Source organism: Macaca nemestrina, chromosome 16, assembly GCF_043159975.1.
Source record: "Macaca nemestrina isolate mMacNem1 chromosome 16, mMacNem.hap1, whole genome shotgun sequence".
NCBI lineage: Eukaryota > Metazoa > Chordata > Mammalia > Primates > Cercopithecidae > Macaca > Macaca nemestrina.
The window spans coordinates 35,843,908-35,861,922 of record NC_092140.1 but is presented as its reverse complement, the minus strand read 5'-3'; the positions used below and the strand labels follow the sequence as shown (position 1 = coordinate 35,861,922).

The following is an 18,015-nucleotide window of genomic DNA, read 5'->3' as shown; positions in this document are numbered from 1 at the left end:
TGTCCAAGGCCATGCAGGTGGAAGAGCAGAGAGGCAGACCTAGGTCTGGTTACTCCCAGAGCTTATGCTTTTAACTGTTAGGATATTCTAGCTCCACGTGTTGTTCTTCTCTGCTTAGCATTCTTCCTTTTCCTTCTTCGTTCAGTTTACTCCTGTTTACTTTTATAATACAGTCCAAATACCATGCCCTTGGAAGTTTTCATTGCTTACTTGATCACCCTAACACACTTTCTCAAATACCCCCCAAACAATGCTAGAGTGGATTAGATTTTTGGTGCTTACCTCTGTTATTCAATGTACCATGTTTTACCATTAATGTATTTGTCTTCCTTACTAGATTGTAAGCTCCCTCTGGGCTTGGACCATCATTTATTTGATTTTCTGTTCCCAGTGCCTGACATGTTACCTGAACATAAGGAACTCAGTGAATGCTTGAATGAATGCCACAGGATTCTATGTTAAGGCTTGACCTGTTAAATATTTGAACCAATGACTTGTATAAGGACACGGAAACAACCTATGAAATTTGCTAATGGTGGAAACTGAGAGAACTAATAACTGATTTTATGTCAGGAGGTTACAACAATGGGCTAAATGTATCATGAAGAAACTTAGCTGATAGAAATATACAATTCTATATCTGAATTACAAAAATCAGTAGTGTACCAGCCTAGACCACATGATGAAACCCCGTCTCTACAAAAAATACAAAAATTAGCCAGGCGTGATGGCCAATGTCTGTAGTGCTAGCTACTTGGAAGGCCAAGCTAGGAGGATCACTTGAACTCAGGAGGTTGAGGCTACAGTGAGCTGAGATTGCACCACTGCACTCCAGCCTGGGCAATAGATAGAATGAGACCCTGTCTTGGAAAAAGAAAAAAAGAAAATCAATAGTGTAAGTGCAGGATGAGAGAAATACAGTTTTGAGAATAGCGAATATGGTAACAATTAGGAATTTTTGTTGACTCCAACTCAGTGTGTATTAATAGCAGATTTGAGTGCCAGAAAAGTGTATGTAACCCAAAATAGAATGTACACTGCAAAGAATGTTCAGTTTTGATTGAAGTGCCCCCAAAATAATGGGAAATGTCAAAAGGATACAGGAACCAAGTAGAAGGAATCTCCTAATGGCCAAATATGGGACAGTTTGAGCCACAGAGTAAATAATTATGGTAATGGATTATAACTGATGGAATAAAATAAATATGCATGGATTCATACTTAATTGGATAAATAGAAAGAGGGGAACATCTTCTTTGTAGTAGATTCTAATTCATACATGTAAAAGAAATGAGGAAATTATAAAAATCATCATTTCTAAGTCAAGCATAATACTGAGAGAAAGCCCCCAAGAAGAATAATAATGTGTAGGAGAAAGAGGACTCCCATAACTTTTGTTTCAAATCTTAAGATTATGCTCTCATTTACTTTCATTTCTGAGCATTCTAAGCCACTGTTATTTATGCATTCTAAATTCTTATCATGACAATTACTAGTTCTGGGCCATTTTGCTTTCAGGAAAGAACAGAGGTAGGATAGAGAGTTGGAAAGGCTGCAAGTATAGAAGGAGGAACACAATTGTAGTCAAAGACCCGGTTTTGGGTCTTTTCTTAATAATAAACTTCTTGGAAAGTTAAGCATTCTTTATCAGTCTCGTTTTCTCATTTGTAAAATTAGGATTATGCCTATTAATTTTAACTAATTTCTCTTATGTGTGTTTTTTTTTAAAATCAAGGGTGGTGATATATGTTATATGTAGGAGAGATAGTAGGATTGTATTCCTGAATAAACTGTTCTGGAATTTCATTGACTCTGTAGATCAATTTTTGGAAGATCTTAACAATATTAAGTCTTTGCATCCATTAATGTGGAATAGTCCTTCATTGACTTAGGTCTTTAATATCAGTGAAGTTTTGTAGCTTTCTATATAGAGGTTTTGTGTTTCTATAGTTAAAGTAATTTCTAGGTATTGTGATTTTTATTAAGTAGTGTTTTTGTAAATATTTCCTCAGGTTTCTTTCAGTTTCTACTAGTTTGTTGGTATTTTGAATAGAATTGATTTTTGTGTTTTGATATTGAATCCAGCAACTTTGCTAAATTAATATCTCCTAATAGTTACCCAACATAGTGAGTGCATATGATCACCAAAACATGTTCAAGAAGGTTCACAAAACCCCAAATTAGAAATAACCTAGCTTTCTGTCATCAGGGGAATAATCACATTCATACAATGGAATACTGCTTAGTAACACAGCAACACAGGTGAATCTCACAGACAAAGTGTCTAGTGAAAGAAGCCAGATTAAAAGGTTAACATACTAGTAAGTCTGTTCCTAGGAATTTCCTCAAAATAGGAAAAAACAGTCGTTGTGATAAAAGTGGGAATAACTCTTACCTTTGGAGGAGTTTTGACTAGGAAGAGGCATGAGAGAGCCTTATAAGGTGCTGGTGATGCTTTTTATCTTGATAGGAGGAGTGGTTACATGAACATGTTCACTTTGAACATTCACTGAGCTTAGACTTAAGATATATGTATTTTATGTATATTATGCTTCAGAAGAAATTGAGCCAAATTCATGTATTGAAGGTTTTTTAAAAATTAACTTTTTTAAAGCAGTTTTCAGCTTATAGAAAAATTGAACAGGAAGTACAGAGAATTCCCATATAATCCCTCACCCTCTGTATCCTCTTAGTTTCCCCTATTATTAACATCTTGTGTTAGTGCAGTAGACTTGTTACAGTTGCTGAACGAGTATATTAAAAAATTGCATGGTTAAAAACTAGCAAATTAAGGCATTACAGAATTGGTTAGAAAGAATCTTAGAGATGATTTGTCAACCAAGAGAACTTTGCTGTGTCACGAAGCTAAATGGGAATACACCTAAGGGAGAATCTTATATAGACCTTATTTTTTATAAAGTTTTTTGACTACTATACACATATATCGGCATTTCTTTTTTTTTTTTTCTTTTTTTCTTATTTCAATAGTTTTTGGGGTATAGCTGGTTTTTGGTTACATGGATGAGTTCTTTAGTGGTGATTTCTGAGATTTTGATGCACCTGTTACTGAAGCAGTGTACACTGTACCCAGTATGTAGTTTTTATCCCTCAGCACCCTCCCAAACTTCCCCACAAGTCCCCAGAGTCCATTATCTCCTTCTTATGCCTTTGCATCCTCATAGCTAAGCTCCCACTGACACGTGAGAACATACGATATTTACTTTTCCATTCCTGAGTTATTTGATTTAGAATAATGGCCTCTAGCTCCATCCAAGTTGCTGCAAAATATTACTTTGTTTCTTTTTATGGGTGAGTAGTATTCCTTGATGTATATATACCACATTTTCTTTATCCACCCGTTGGTTGATGGGCACTTAGGTTGGTTCCATATCTAAGCCATTGCAAATGGTGCTGCTATAAACATGCGTGTGAATGTGTCTTTTTTTTCATATAATGACATCTTTTCCTTTGGGTAGATACCCAGGAGTGGGATTGCTGGATCAAATGGTAATTCTACTTTTAGTACTTTAAGGAATCTTCATACTGTTTTCCATAGTGGTTCTACTAATTTACACTCCCATCAGCAGTGTAAAAGTGTTCCCTTTTGCCATGTCCACACCAACATCTGTTGTTTTTGACTTTTTAATTATGGCCATCCCTTTTGCCATGTCCACACCAACATCTGTTGTTTTTGACTTTTTAATTAGGGTAAGGTGGTATCTCATTGTGGTTTTAATTTGCATTTCCCTAATGATTAGTGATGTTGAGCATTTTTTCATTTGTCTGTTGGCTGTGTATCTTTTTTTGAGAAATATCAATTCATGCCCTTTGCCCACTTTTTGATGGGGTTACTTTTTTTTTTTTTTTTTTTCTTGCTGATTTATTTGAGTTCCTTGTAGATTCTGGCTATTAGTCCTTTGTCAGATGCATAGTTTGCAGATATTTTTTTCTACTCTGTGAGTTGTCTGTTTACTCACTGATTATTTATTTTGGTGTGCAGAAGCTTTTTAGTTTAATTAGGTACCATTTATTTATTTTTGTTTGAGTTGCCTTTGCTTTTGGGATTTTAGTCATGATTTCTTTGTCTAAGCCAATGTCCAAAAGAATTTTTCCAATATTATCTTCTAGAATTTTTATGGTTTCAGGTCTTAGATTTAAGTCTTTGATCCATTTTGAGTGGATTTTTGTGTAAGGTGAGAGATGAGGATTCAGTTTCATTCTTCTACATGTGACTTGCCAGTTTTCCCAGCACCGTTTACTGAATAGGGTGTCCTTTCCCCAATTTATGTTTTTGTATGCTTTGTCGAAGATCAGTTGGCTGTAAATATTAGGGTATATTTCTGGATTCTTTATTGTTTGGTCTATGTGCCTATTTTTATAGCAGTACCATGCTGTTTTGGTAACTGTAGCCTTGTAGTATAATTTGAAGTTGGTTAATGTGGTGCCTCCAGATCTTTTTGCTTAGTCTTGCTTTGGCTATATGGGCTGTTTTTTGGTTCCATATGAATTTTAGGATTGTTTTTTCTGGTTCCACGAAGAATGATGGTGGTATTTTGATAGAATTGCATTGAATCTGTAGATTGCTTTGGGCAGTATGGTCATTTTACAATATTGATTCTTCCAATTCATGAGCATGGGATGTGTTTTTGTTTGTGTCATTTGTGATTTCTTTCAACAGTGTTTTGTAGTTTTCCCTGTAGAGATTTTTCACCTCCTTGGTTAAGGATATTTCTAAGTATTTTATTTTGTATTTTACAGATGTTATAAAAGGGATTGAGTTCCTGATTTAATTTTCAGCTTGGTGGTTGTTGGTATATAGCCGTGCTACTGATGTGTGTACATTGATTTTGTATCCTGAGACTTTACCGAATCCATTCATCAGATCTAGGAGCTTTCTGGATGAGTCTTCAGGGTTTTCTAGATATACAAAGATATACAATCATATCATTGGCAAACAGTGACAGTTTGACTTCCTCTTTTCCAATTTCAATGCCCTTTATTTCCTTCTCTCCTGTAAGTACTCTGGCTAGGACTTCCTGTGTTATGTTGACTAGAAATGGCGAAAGTGGACGTCCTTGTGAAGGATGTTTTGTTCCAGTTCTCAGGGGGAATGCTTTCAACTTTTCCCCATTCAATATGATGTTGACTATGGGTTTGTCATATATCGCTTTTATTACTTTGAAGTAAGTCCCTTCTATGCCTATTTTGTTTTTATCATAAAGGGATGCTGGATTTTATCAGATGCTTTTTTTGTATCTATTGAGATGATCATATAGTTTTTGTTTTTAATTCTGTTTATGTGATGTATCACATTTACTGATTTGCCTATGTTAAACCATTTCTGTATCCCTGGGATGAAACCTGCTTGATCATGATGTGTTATCTTTTTGATAACACACGTATCAGTATTTCCGTGTATAGATTTTGCCTTGTATACTTGCGCAAATTTTTTTAAGGAAAAACTAAATTTAAGGAAATATTTTCAAGAGATGATAAATAAAACCATAGATACTTTTTGGGGGTTTTTTCCCCCTTATATTTATTTCAAAAAAGTATTTATCATATATTTTATGATTAAGTAAATTCAACTGTTTTAGAAAACAGGGTATGTCCATGTTTAACCATGTTGCAAGTACTAGGCAGCAAAGGCTTGGGTAGTTAGTAGGCAGAATCTGTGCATAAGTTTCTGTTAAATTTGATTGTTTTTCTTGGAGAAAGGGATTAAAAAATTTAAAAACTTCTGCCTACCAGTTTGTTACCTTTTAATGTGAAATGATACACAAAGTTGGGTCAGTATATAGATGAAATTTTTAAGGGTTCTTACCCAGAGAGTTCCCGGTTCCCTTCATTTTATAAGTTTTGCTACTATTATATATGTAATAATGCCCAGCAACTCAAAGAGAGATAAATGACGTATGAATATTATTTAAGGAATATATCTGTAATAAACTGTTTGTACCTACAGATACCACCTCTGTCTTCTTTTCTATAATAACAACTATTAAAATATCTCCTCATTTTGTTTTCATGGAACCACCACCAAAGCAAGCATCAAGAAATCCTAATTTCTAGCAAGCAAGCAGGGAAGACTTTGTCTTGTAAGAACTCAGAGATCATCACATTTGTAAAGGAAAGGAGGCTGTGCTTAGAACTGGCTTCTGCATATAGCCAGGCACTTCAAAATGTGGCTCATGGACAGACCAGGAGATCCGTATCAAGGATTAGAATTTTCCATGACTCAGTGCCATCTGGAGCCTATATTCCATTTATCTCCTTCTGTGTATATTGTACTCTCAGGCATAATTGGCTCTTCTGAAAATAGCACACATTTCCTAAGTTGGATAGTGGTAGAAGCTCGCTCACATGAATATCATTTTCTCTTCTAGTTCCATCACCAGGACAGCTTCAACACAGAGTCCACAGCGTGGGGCATTTCCCAGTGTCTATCCGACAACCTCTTAAAGCCACAGCCTATGTGAGTCCAACCGTTCAAGGCAGCAGTAACATGCCTTTATCAAACGGCTTACAGCTGTATTCCAACACAGGAATCCCCACACCGAACAAAGCTGCAGCTTCTGGGATAATGGGTCGCAGTGCACTCCCAAGACCTTCGTTGGCAATAAATGGGAGTAACCTGCCTCGAAGCAAAATTGCACAACCTGTTAGAAGGTAAGAATCTTTATTTGCATAATTTCATTTGCAGTTTGGAACTAGAAACTGCTCCAGACACACGCTGACCTTTCCTTTGGCTCACTTTAACCTTAGTAAGTCACTACCCTTTGTGGCCTGACTTGTGCTCTCCTCCCTTTGAAAAGTGATGGATATCCCTGTGTGGGTCAGGTCCCCTTCTCTCTGATATCATTTTCTTCCCCTACTCCCTCATCACTATCACTCCTAACACTTTTGCTTTTACCAGATAAGCTCTGTCTCCAGAGCTTTTGTAGCTTTCTTCTCCCAAGTTACTTGCACGGCTTGCTCTGTGCCTCCTTCAGGTCTTTGCTCAGACGGCAGCTCTATCCAAAAATTGTAGGGCAGGGGGAGTTGACTCTTTGGTTCATTGCTGTGTGTCCCCAATGCCAAGAACTATGCCCAGTATGGGTAGGATCTCAAATATTTGTTGAATCAGTCATTTTTAATCAAAATATGGAAAAATGTGTCAGGCATATGTGCACATGCACACCCTCCTCCCACACATTTATGGTTTGAAAAGCATCTTAATGACATTCACCTGGGGCTTTATCAGCTTATGTTGGTAAGTTCAGTATGGTTCAGGTAGAAATTTTTTTTTCCCCTTCAAAGTTTCAGAGTTTTTTTTTCTACTTCAAAGGACATTTTAGTCCAGCTCTTGGTCATGATGTACCCTTCTTGAACTGAATATTATGGAGTGTCTTATATTAAAAATCCATAAAAGTGGTTTGAGGAAAGATTGAGGAAATAAAGACAGTAAATACAGACAGGTCTTTCAAGAAATTAGGATATGAAGGAGGAGAAGGAGGAAACATAGTAAAAATTAGAAAGAGGTGGAACAAGCAATTTTTTCTGTCTTTATGCATTTATGGATATATAAATAGTTCTGTTTTTTGTTTAGAAGTAATGGATGCTCAGATCAACAACAAATTTCGAAAAACAGAAACTGTTGAAAAATAGAAAAGTAAAGACTGACCCACAATCCTACTACCAGATAGAAACAATTTTGGTACATGTTTATTTATTCAGTAATTTTTGTCTTATTCTGCTTTGTAAATGCCGAGCTGCATCATCATGCTGATGGCTGACTAGAATCACATTATTTGATATATATGGTTATTATAGACCATACATTTATCCTTGAATTTGTGTCTCCAAACTAAACACTTGGAAAGGTCACTGCTAGACAATATAAGATGGTCTGTTTCCCCAAACTTAAGCAAATACTAGGTATTATTCCTTTTAATTTTTTTTAATTTAAATTTTTTATTTTATGTATTTTTTTAGAGACAGGGTCTTGCTCTTTTGCCCAGGCTGGAGTGCAGTGGTGTGGTCATAGCTTGTTGTAACCTCAAACTCCTGGGCTCAAGTGATCCTCCTGCCTTGCTAGGACTATAGTGCATGCCACCACTCCCAGATAATTTGAAAAAAAAATTGTAGAGATAAAGGTCTTGCTGTGTTGCCCAAGCTGGTCTTGAATGCCTGGCTTCAAGTGTTCCTGTTGCCTTGGCCTCCCAAAGTGTTGGGATTATAGGTGTGAGCCACTGCACTCAGCCGAAGGTTCTTTTTAAATGTTTTGCCAACATGATAGGCAAATCTTTAATTACTAATACGGTTTTGAAAGTTTATTCATATTCATTTGCTGTTTGTATTCAACAGAGTAACCATTTATGTTTTTAGGCCATTTTTCTAGCCAGGAGTCTGTATTTTCTTATTTTAAAATATGTTTTACACATTAAGGGTATTGGCCCCTTTATTTATGTTGGAAATTTACTTGTGCAAATACAACACGCATGACACTCTGCCATGAACTGGGGCTTTGGGAGATAAGCATGCAGTGAAGACCCGTAAGTGTGAACCACAAGGTACACTTGAGATACTGCCAATGGCTTCTCATTACTGCAGTGGAGGAGCATAGACGGGAGAGTAGGTCAAAGTAAGTAATGTGACTCACAGGATTATTAACAATCTCTCTGTGTTTTTCTTGTCTCTTTTTAGTTTTCTTCAGCCTCCAAAGCCTCTGTCTTCACTCAGCACTCTGAGGGATGGAAATTGGAGAGATGGTTGCTACTGATGCAGTTTTATGTACCCTTGAGAAATGGGAAAGAAGTAAAAATGAGGGTTGTGTTACCTAGCTGGCTGGGTAGCAGTGGATGTTGGGATATTCTTTCCCTTTTGTGTTTTAATATATTTACTGCATTGTTTCTCAATGGACCAGTCACCAGAGACTAATTATTGCACTTAAATATTTGCCTGAGATACTGCAACAGTCTCAAACTCATGGTTGCAGTATTGTGACACTTAGATCTAGGAAGTTTTTGTAGAACTGCTCTGTACCTGAATACTTTTTGAGAGAATTGAGATGTATCAATAATGCTTTGCCATAGAAGTTTTTTAAAGTAACTTGTTCAATTTACTTACGTGTTCTAAACATCTTTCCATTACATGTTCTGTATTTTAATACATTGCATATTGACAACTAGGTTCTATAATGTATGCTTTGAAATTTACTTTTTTATAGTTTACAGGAATTTTATTTTTTGTGCCTATTTCTTTTTACACCTATGTGAACCACTATGGAACAACTTAAATTTTGTGCCATAAAAATATTTTTGTGGTAAGGTACTATTTTTTTAGCTCTAGGGATATATCAGCAAAAACACATCATGCAATTTGAGAGACATAATTTTGTGTTGAATGAGCACAACATAATTTGAAGCATTGCAAGGAGATAGCCAGACAGCAGAATTAAATGGTCCTGTCTTTTTCATTGTTAATTTATTGTCATACATGGGTTTCATATTTATAACGGCATCATGAGCTCATTGCACTTAATACCTGCAATGTTTGCTACTGTACCACAATTGATTTTCAATACTTTATTACAAAGGATGAAACTGTAATGTTTTATTAACAATGCTTCTGGAAATGAATGCATTTTAAAGCAAATAAATCTTTTTGATAGACCTTTTACAAAATCCATTTGCACTAATGAATGCTTTCTTATGGCATATAACTTAATATTTGTTACTGTGTACACTGCTGTTTTGGAATGTTCAGAAATAAAGACTCTATTTCAGCAATACCAGATCATGCATGAATGTGCAGCATAAACAGTATAACTACACATGTGTTTCACTACAATTGTGAAAATGGTTATTGTTACCCTGTTCTCGTGCAGGGCATTTATATCTTAAGCAGGTAGACTTAGAATATTCACATTCATAAAATTATTTTTCTTTTCCCAAATATTCCTGATAAGAAATGTGTGATTTTCTTACATCAGTTAGGTAGATTTACAGTGAGGTTTAGGTTCATTTAAAGAGGCCACTAAAACTCACGCAGCATGTCGCTGAGAAACACATTTACAGATGAACATTGTCAGTGGAGATTTTATTTTATTTTGTAGGAGTTGAATTTGAAATACTTTCTCAGTGTCAGTAAAATAGCAAAGTGCTAGCCTTATTCTACATTATATTTGATAAATGTTGGAAAACTTTACTTGAAGGTACTGTGGGAAGTTTACGCAAAGTTTTTATGTTAGGTTTTAAAATGGAGTTCTACCTATAGTCATTAGAGGTTTTTAGTTTTTTTTAAGTATACCTTTGTATGTAATTCTGTCTAGAACTAAAAGGAATGTTTGTTTAAATAACTTGCACTTTAAGTGGAATGTGACCTAGAGGAGTTGAGATATGAAAAGGGAAGTAATATTTATTAAGCATCCCTTCAGTCAAAAGAACTGTGCAAGATGTTTTATATACATTTATCTAGGTCTAACTTTCACCTACTATTATCACCATTTTAAAGATGAAGACACAAGTCCCACAGAGGTGACTATTTGTCAGTTTTTTGCCTCACTATAAAGGAATACCTGAGGTTGGGTAATTTATAAAGAAAAGAGGTTTAATTGGCTCATGGTTCTGCAGGGTGTACAGGAAGCATGGTGCCAGCATCTGCTTGGCTTCTGGGGAGGCCTCAGAAAGCTCATAGTCATGGCAGAAGGCAAAGGGGGAGCTGGTGCATCACATGGCGAGAGTGACAGCAAGGGGTGGGGTGGGGTTTCCACACTTTTTAAAAAACAACCAGATTTGTGCGAACTCAGAGTGAAAGCTCACTTATCACCCAGGAGATGGCACTAAGCCATTTATGAGGGATCTGGCCCCGTGATCCAATCACCCTCCACCAGGCCCCACCTCCAACATTGGGGGTCACATTTCAACATGAGATTTGGAGGGGACAGATATCCAAACCATATCGTTGTGCCCCGGCCCCCAAGTCTCATGCCCTCCTTGGATTGCAAAATGTAATCTTCTCTTCCCAACAGTTGCCCAAAATTTTAATTCATTCCAACAACAAGTCCAAAGTCCTGAGTCTCATCTGAGACTCATCTTCTTCCACCTATGAACCTGTATTATCAAAACAAGTTATTTACTTCCAAGATACAATGATGGTACAGGCATTGGGCAAACATTTCCATTCCAAAAGGGAGAAATTGGCCAAAAGAAAGGGGCAACAGGCCACACATAAGTCTGAAACCCAGCATGGTAGTCATTAAATCTTAAAGCTCCAAAATAATTTCCTTTGACCCCATGTCCTCCATTCAGGACACACTGGTGCAAGGGGTGGGCTCCCAAGGCTTTGGGCAGCTCTGCCTCTGTGGTTTTGCTGGGTGCAGCTCATGTGGCTGCCCTCACAGGCTGGAGTTGAGTGCATGCAGTTTTTGCAGGCTCAGGATGTAAACTGCCAGTGGCTTTACCATTCTGGGGTCTGAAGGGCAGCAACCCCCTTCCCACAGCTGCACTAGGCCATCCCCAGCGGCAGCTCTGCAGGGGGCCTCCAACTCCGTATTTCCCCTTAGCACTACCCTGGTAGAGGCTGCTGTGAGGGCTCTGCCTCTGTGGCAGGCTTCTGCCTGGACACCCAGGCTTTCTGATACATCCGCTGAAACTAGATGAAAGCTGCCAGGCCTCCTTCACTCTTGCATTCTGTGTATTTTCAGACTTAACACCATGTAGGAGCCACCAAGGCTTATGAATTGCCCTCTAAAGAGGCAGCCCAAGATGTGTTTGTGGCCCTTTGAGCTGAGGCAGGGGCCAGATTAGCTGGGATATAGGGAACAATACCCTGAGGCTGTACCATGCAGTGGGCCTGGCCTCTTAAACCATTCTTCCGCCATAGGGCTCCTGAGCCTGTGATGCAATGGACTGCCTCAGAGATTTCTGAAATGCCTTTGAGGCCTTTTCCCCATTCTCTTGGATATTCGCATTTGGCTCTTTTTCTGTCATGCTAATCTCTCACGTGGTTGCTCCACAGGCCACTTGGATTCCTTCTCTACCACAGGGCCAGGGCCAGGTTGTGACTTTTCCAGTTTTTTTTGTTTTTTTGTTTTCTAGACAGATCTTGCTCTGTTGCCCAGGCTAGAGTGCAGTGCCATGATCTCAGCTCACTGTAACCTCCACCTCCTGGGTTCAAGTTATTCTCCTGCCTTAGCCTCCAGAGTAGAGTAGCTGGGACTACAGACATGCACCACCACACCGGCTAATTTTTGTATTTTAAGTAGAGACTGGGTTTTGCCATGTTGGCCAGGCTATTCTCGAACTCCTGACCTCAGGTTGATCTGCCTACCTCAGCCTCCCAAAGTGCTGGGATTACAAGGTGTGAGCCACTGCACCCGGCTGACTTTTCCAAATTTTATGATCTGCTTCCCTTTTATATATTCTGACCTTTAAGTCATCTCTTTGCTTCTGTGTCTGATTATAGGCTGTTAGAAGCAGCCATAGCACTTCTTGAACGCTTTGCTGCTTAGAAACTTCCGCCAGATACCCTAAGTCGTCTTAAGTTCAACCTTCCACAGATTCCTAGGACATGGGCACAATGCAGCAAGCTCTTTGCTGAGGAGCAACAAGGGGAACCTTTACTCCAATTCCCAATAAGTTCCTCATTTGCATTTGAGGCCTCTTCAGCCTGGCCTTCACTGTCCATATGTCTATCAGCATTTTGGTCACAACCATTCAAACAGTTTCTAAGAAGTTCCAAACTTTCCCTCATCTTCCTGTCTTTAGCCTCCAAAGTAACCTCTGTCTTTACCCTGTTCTAAAGCCACTTTGACATCTTCAGGTATCTTTATAGCAATGCCCTACTCCTCAGTACTAATTGTCTGTGTTTATTTTTTGCATTGCTATAAAGAAATACCTGAGTCTGGGTGATTTATAAAGAAAAGAGGTTTAATTGACCCACAGTTTTGCAGAGTGTACAGGAAGCATGGTGCCAACATTTGCTCAGCTTCCTGTGAGGAGTCAGGAAGTTTACAGTAATGGCAGAAGGCAAATGGGGGAGTCAGTGTATCACATGGTGGGAGGGAACAAGAGAGAGGGAGGAGGTGCCAGGCTCTTTAGAGCTCTCGTGTGAACATACTAACCTGGGGAGGACAGCAAGCCATTCAAGAGGGAATCTGCTCCATGAACCAGAAACCTCCCACAAACTCGCTTTCAACACTGGGGATTACATTTCAACATGAGATTTGGAGGGGACAAAATATACAGACCATATTAGTGACATTCGCCTTGGGTAAACATTTAGCTAGTGAATAGTGAAGCTAATCTTTGAATCCAGGTTTATCTGACTCAAAAGTCTTACTTTTCCCCACAACTCTGCTCTCTTCCAAGGAACACATGTAGCTGGTATATTTTTTTTAAAAAATCACTTTTTATTCTGCAGAGAAAATTAAAGGATTCAATTCATTCTTCACTCAAATGTTTGATTTATATTCAAAAATGTCTGCTTAGCCCTTGCAATAAAATAACAAAGATCCCTTCATCTTGGCTTTTACATTCTTGGTGGGGAGAGAACATAAACCATAAACAGGTAAGAAAATCACTGCAGGTTAGGTCATAAGTTCTGTGGGAGAAAAAAGGAGATCAAGGCAAGAGGAGTTAAGAGAAAATAGGGGTGGGGAGAGACCACACTATTAAAAGGGTCACCTTAGTAGATATTAATATAGGAGTTAAAAAGAAACTAGGCAGTTAGTGAGGGTACAGGAGTCTTTGGTAAGGTTTTTCTTTTAATGAAAGGCAGCCCCCAAATCATTTCTTTTCTAACAAAAAGCAGCCTGAAAAATCAAGCTGCAGGCCTAGATAAGCAAGCCGGAAGCTTGCATACATGAATGCTGGCAGCTGTGCCGGAAGCATTGAACATGAAGGTTTTCTCTTCCCTTTTCCTTGTCACCACATGTGCAAGTGTCATGGCGTTGGCCCGGTAGAAACCCCATCTGGATAAGAAAAGATTGGGGTGGGATGGCCAGTGTCTTCGAGGACCATGTAAATGTCACACCTCGTCCAATCATTCCCTTGGGCCTTGTGTAAATCAGACATCACTTCCTCAAGCCCCTCTATAAAACCAACCGCATCCCGCTGCTAACAGGGAGATCCATTCGGAATCCCTCTCCCTCTACATGCGGGAGCTTTTCTTTTGTTTATTTCACCTATTAAACTTTCTGCTCTTAAACCCACACCTTGTGGTCTTCATTTTTCTTAGTGTGAGACAACGAACCTCGGGTGTTGCCCCAGACAAATGATGCCGCTTCAATATCATTAAGGAGCTAGTATGAGCAGAGGCTTGACGATGGAGAGTTAATCCTGAAGATGTTTCACCACCTTTTTCACCTGGAGTTCTATGGAACATGAAATAGTTGAAGTGACTCTTTTCGCAGTTCTTCCCAGGAGGGTTTATAACTATTATTATTCTAAATGCACAGGAAAGAATTTAATACATTATAGAGAGTGGATGTCCCAGGGCAGTGGTTCCAAAGTGTAGTTCTCACACCAGCAGCATCTTTTGAGAACTTGTTAGAAACTCATATTCTGAAGCATCATCCCAGATCTATTGAATGAGCCCTCTGGATGATTTGCAGAATTCCCTTTGAGAAAAGCTGCTAAAAAAGAGGGAATAGCCTGTGTGAAGGCTGTAAGGTGGAGCACGCCTGTGTGTTTGAGGAATAGCAAGGAGGCCAATGTGTCTACAAACAGGGAACAAAGAGTAAAGCCATAGAGATGAGTTCAGAAAGGTGATGGGGCAAGGCCAGGTAGGACATGGTGGGCTACAAATGGACTTTGACTTTACTCTGAAACAGGAAGCAGTTGCGTGGGTTTGGGCAGCAGAGTATGGGATTTCACTTATTTTAAAAAGCATTAACCTGGCACTTGGTGAGGATGGATTGTAGGAGGCCAAATGTAGATGCCAGCAAAATGAATTCAAGTATTTCAGTCTTTCAAATGAGATGATGAAGAATTGAACCAGTGTGGTAACCAGTGTGGTAGCATTTGAGATGGTAAAGTGGTCAGATTTTTAGATATATTCTGGAAATAAAACCATAAGATTTCTTTGGTTTGGATGAACCATTGCATTGGATGAGCTGTGTTAACAATTGAGGAAAAACTCCAAGGGTTTTGGGCTGATCAACTAGGAGGATAACAGATATGGGGAAGGCTATGGCTGGGAGAAGGTTCAAAAAGCCATGGTTCTGGCAGAGATCACCAAAGTGAGTTCAGGTGGATAGGAGAGGACACAGGACTGAGATCTAGGGCACTTAGGCCCTTTATCTCATGTGAGTTGCTCACAGGAGATACCATGGATAACAACCTGGAACTCACACAGAAGAGAGGATGCTTTGTTCTCTTATGTGGAGGGTAGTTGTTATGTTGGGTTAATACAGACAATCTAGCATGGTTTACACTTGTACTAGTTAGCTAATGCTGTGTAACAAGTTAGCACAATACTTAGTCATTTAAAACAATATTTTCTCAGTTTCTGTGGGTCTGGCATCTGGCAATGGCTTAGCTGGGTTCTCTGGCTTAGGGTTTCTTACAAGGATGCAGTCATCTCAAGCTTGCTTGTGGAAGAATCTGCTTCCAAGTTCACTTTTGTGGTTGTTGGCAGAACCCATTTCCTTGTGTGCTGTCAACAGAAGCTGCTCTCACAGTCTCTTGTCATGTGGAACTCTCCTTGGGCAGGTCAAAAACTAGCACCTTGCTTCATCAGAATGATCCAGCAAGATGGAAATTAAGGCCTTTTAAATGTAATCTTGAAAGTGAGGTCTCATCACTTTTGCCATAATCTGTTCATTAGAAGCCAGCCACTATGTCCAGCCCTTATTCATGGGGAGAGAATGACACAAAAATGTGAATGCTGGAGGTGAAGATGATTGGGACCATCTTAATTATAAAAGCTTCCTGTAAAACATTTCCATTAACTTTACCAGATAATCCCAGCCAATTTCCAAAATAACTGTATGATATTACGTTTTTGCCAGCAGTGTATGAGAATTCCAGTATATCCTTGCTGTTCATCCTTGATATTGTTAGTCTTTAACTTTTTAAACTGTAGGTGTGTAGCAATGTCTCATTGTGGTTTTAATTTGCATTTCCCTGGTTGCCAGTAAGACCAGTACCTTTTCCTTTTCATTCATTTATTGGATGGATTTCTGTTCAGATCTTTTGCTTATTTTTCTATTGGGGTTTTCTTGCTAATTGCAGTAGTTCTTCATATATTCTGCTGTAGTCCTTCTTTCAGTTATATGTGTTATAAAAATATCTTCCCACTATGTAGCATGACTTTTATTTCCCTTAATAGAGTGTTTTGATAAATAGAATTATTTTAGTATAGTAAAATTTGCCATTTTTTAAGGTTACTCTTTTGTGTCTTGTTTAAGGAATATTTCCTTACCCTAGGATCATGAATACATTCTCCTTTATTCTAGAAGTTTTGTTATTTTACTTTTCTCCTATAAATTCGTAATCTGCCTGGATTTGATCTTTGCATATTGTATAAAGTATGGTTACAATTGTATTTTATATTTTCCATGTGCATGTTTAATTGTCCCAGTAACACTGACAAACTTCATCCTTACCCCCACTGCTCTTTGTCATAGCTTTATATTTGTCTGTTTGGGACTTGTCTATTTTTGCACCAGAGCCATATTGTTTTAATCACCGTAGCCTTATATAAGATTTTCTAAATAGCAGAGCAATCCTGCTCCCTTGTTTTTGCTTAAGAGTGTTTTGACTATTCTTGTCTCTTTGCATTTCCGTATACATTTTTGAGCAAGCAGGTCAAGTTCAAGAAAAATATCCTATTGGAATTTTGATTGAGTTTGCATTCAATTGGGGGAAATTGAATCTTTACAATTTCAAGTCTTATAATTTGTGAATATGGTCTACCTCTTACTGATTCAAGTATTCTTAAATGTAGTATTAAAATTGTATAGGTTTTCTATGGAGAAATCTTGCCAGATTAATTTCTAAGTATTTGATTTTTATGCTATTGTAAATGATATTTTAAAAAATTTTATCTCTAGTGGTTTCTTTTTAATGTTTTATTCAACAACCTTAAATTTATGTTGGTTTATATTAACTTGTCTTTAGAATACATAGAAACTGTATCTGTATATACAGTCAAACGTATGGGTGTTAGATTATTTCTTCCTTTCCTATTTGTATTTTTTTTCTTTCTTGTCTATGGTCTTTGATGCAATATTAAATATATAATAAAAGGTATCTTTCTCTCTTTGCTATTTTCAGAAAAAAGGTTTTCTATTTTGCCCTTAGTTTTAAATTTGCTAATAGTATTATTTTATTGTGAAAGAATGTGAATTTTAACAGATTTTTTCTGCATCTATAAAATATGATTCTATTAATAATCTATTGTTAGTAGTAGATTAAAATGATTATCTCATTTAATCTGGTAATATGCTGACTTTGACACAGATTTTTCAAATGTTGAATCCACTTTGAATTATTGAGATATACCCAATTTAGTTATGATTGTGATTTTTAAAAGAGAGATGTATTTGATTTTCTAATGCTTAGGATTTTTGTCCAATTTTATGAATAAAATTGGTCTATAATTTTTTAAAAAACCGTCTCTATTAAGCTTTGGAATGATGATAGCATTAATCTCACAGAGTGAGTTGGGGATATTTTGTCTTTCTCTATCTGGAAGAATTTGTGTAATATTGGAATTATTTTTCCCTTAAATATGTGATAAATCTCTGGTGAAGCCTTCAGGAATTAGAGGTCAGATCATGTCATGTTTTACAATCCAATGTTGTATATACTTATTCTATTTCCAAGAGTTGTGATAAAACCTCCCTCTATAATGGCGAATGTAGCTGTTTCCCCTTACAGTTCTGTCAAATTTGCTTTATGTTTTTTGACATACACCGTATGACTTTAGTGTATACATATTTAACATGTTTTATCTTCCTGGCAAAGTAGACCTATTATCAATGGAACTATTCTTTATCTTTTTTCAATGTCTTGAAATCTACTTTTC

The 18,015-nt window shown here is 37.6% G+C and overlaps 1 protein-coding gene across 5 annotated transcripts in view; it reads left to right on the top strand.

Moving 5' to 3' along the window:
- The window catches only part of LOC105481722 (SLAIN motif family member 1), a 73,378-nt gene extending 56,160 nt beyond the window's left edge, over positions 1–17,218 (top strand). For 4 of the 5 annotated variants that reach the window (XM_011741428.3, XM_011741426.2, XM_071081175.1 and 1 more), the window contains 2 exons: positions 6,387–6,669; positions 8,686–17,216. In XM_011741428.3, the coding sequence (XP_011739730.2) occupies positions 6,387–6,669; positions 8,686–8,761 (359 nt within the window). In that variant the 3' untranslated portion in view covers positions 8,762–17,216. Of the gene's footprint in view, positions 1–6,386; positions 6,670–8,685 lie in introns of all 5 variants that reach the window. The other variant, XM_011741429.2, reaches the window with a different exon arrangement.
- The last annotated feature ends 797 nt before the right edge of the window (positions 17,219–18,015 follow it).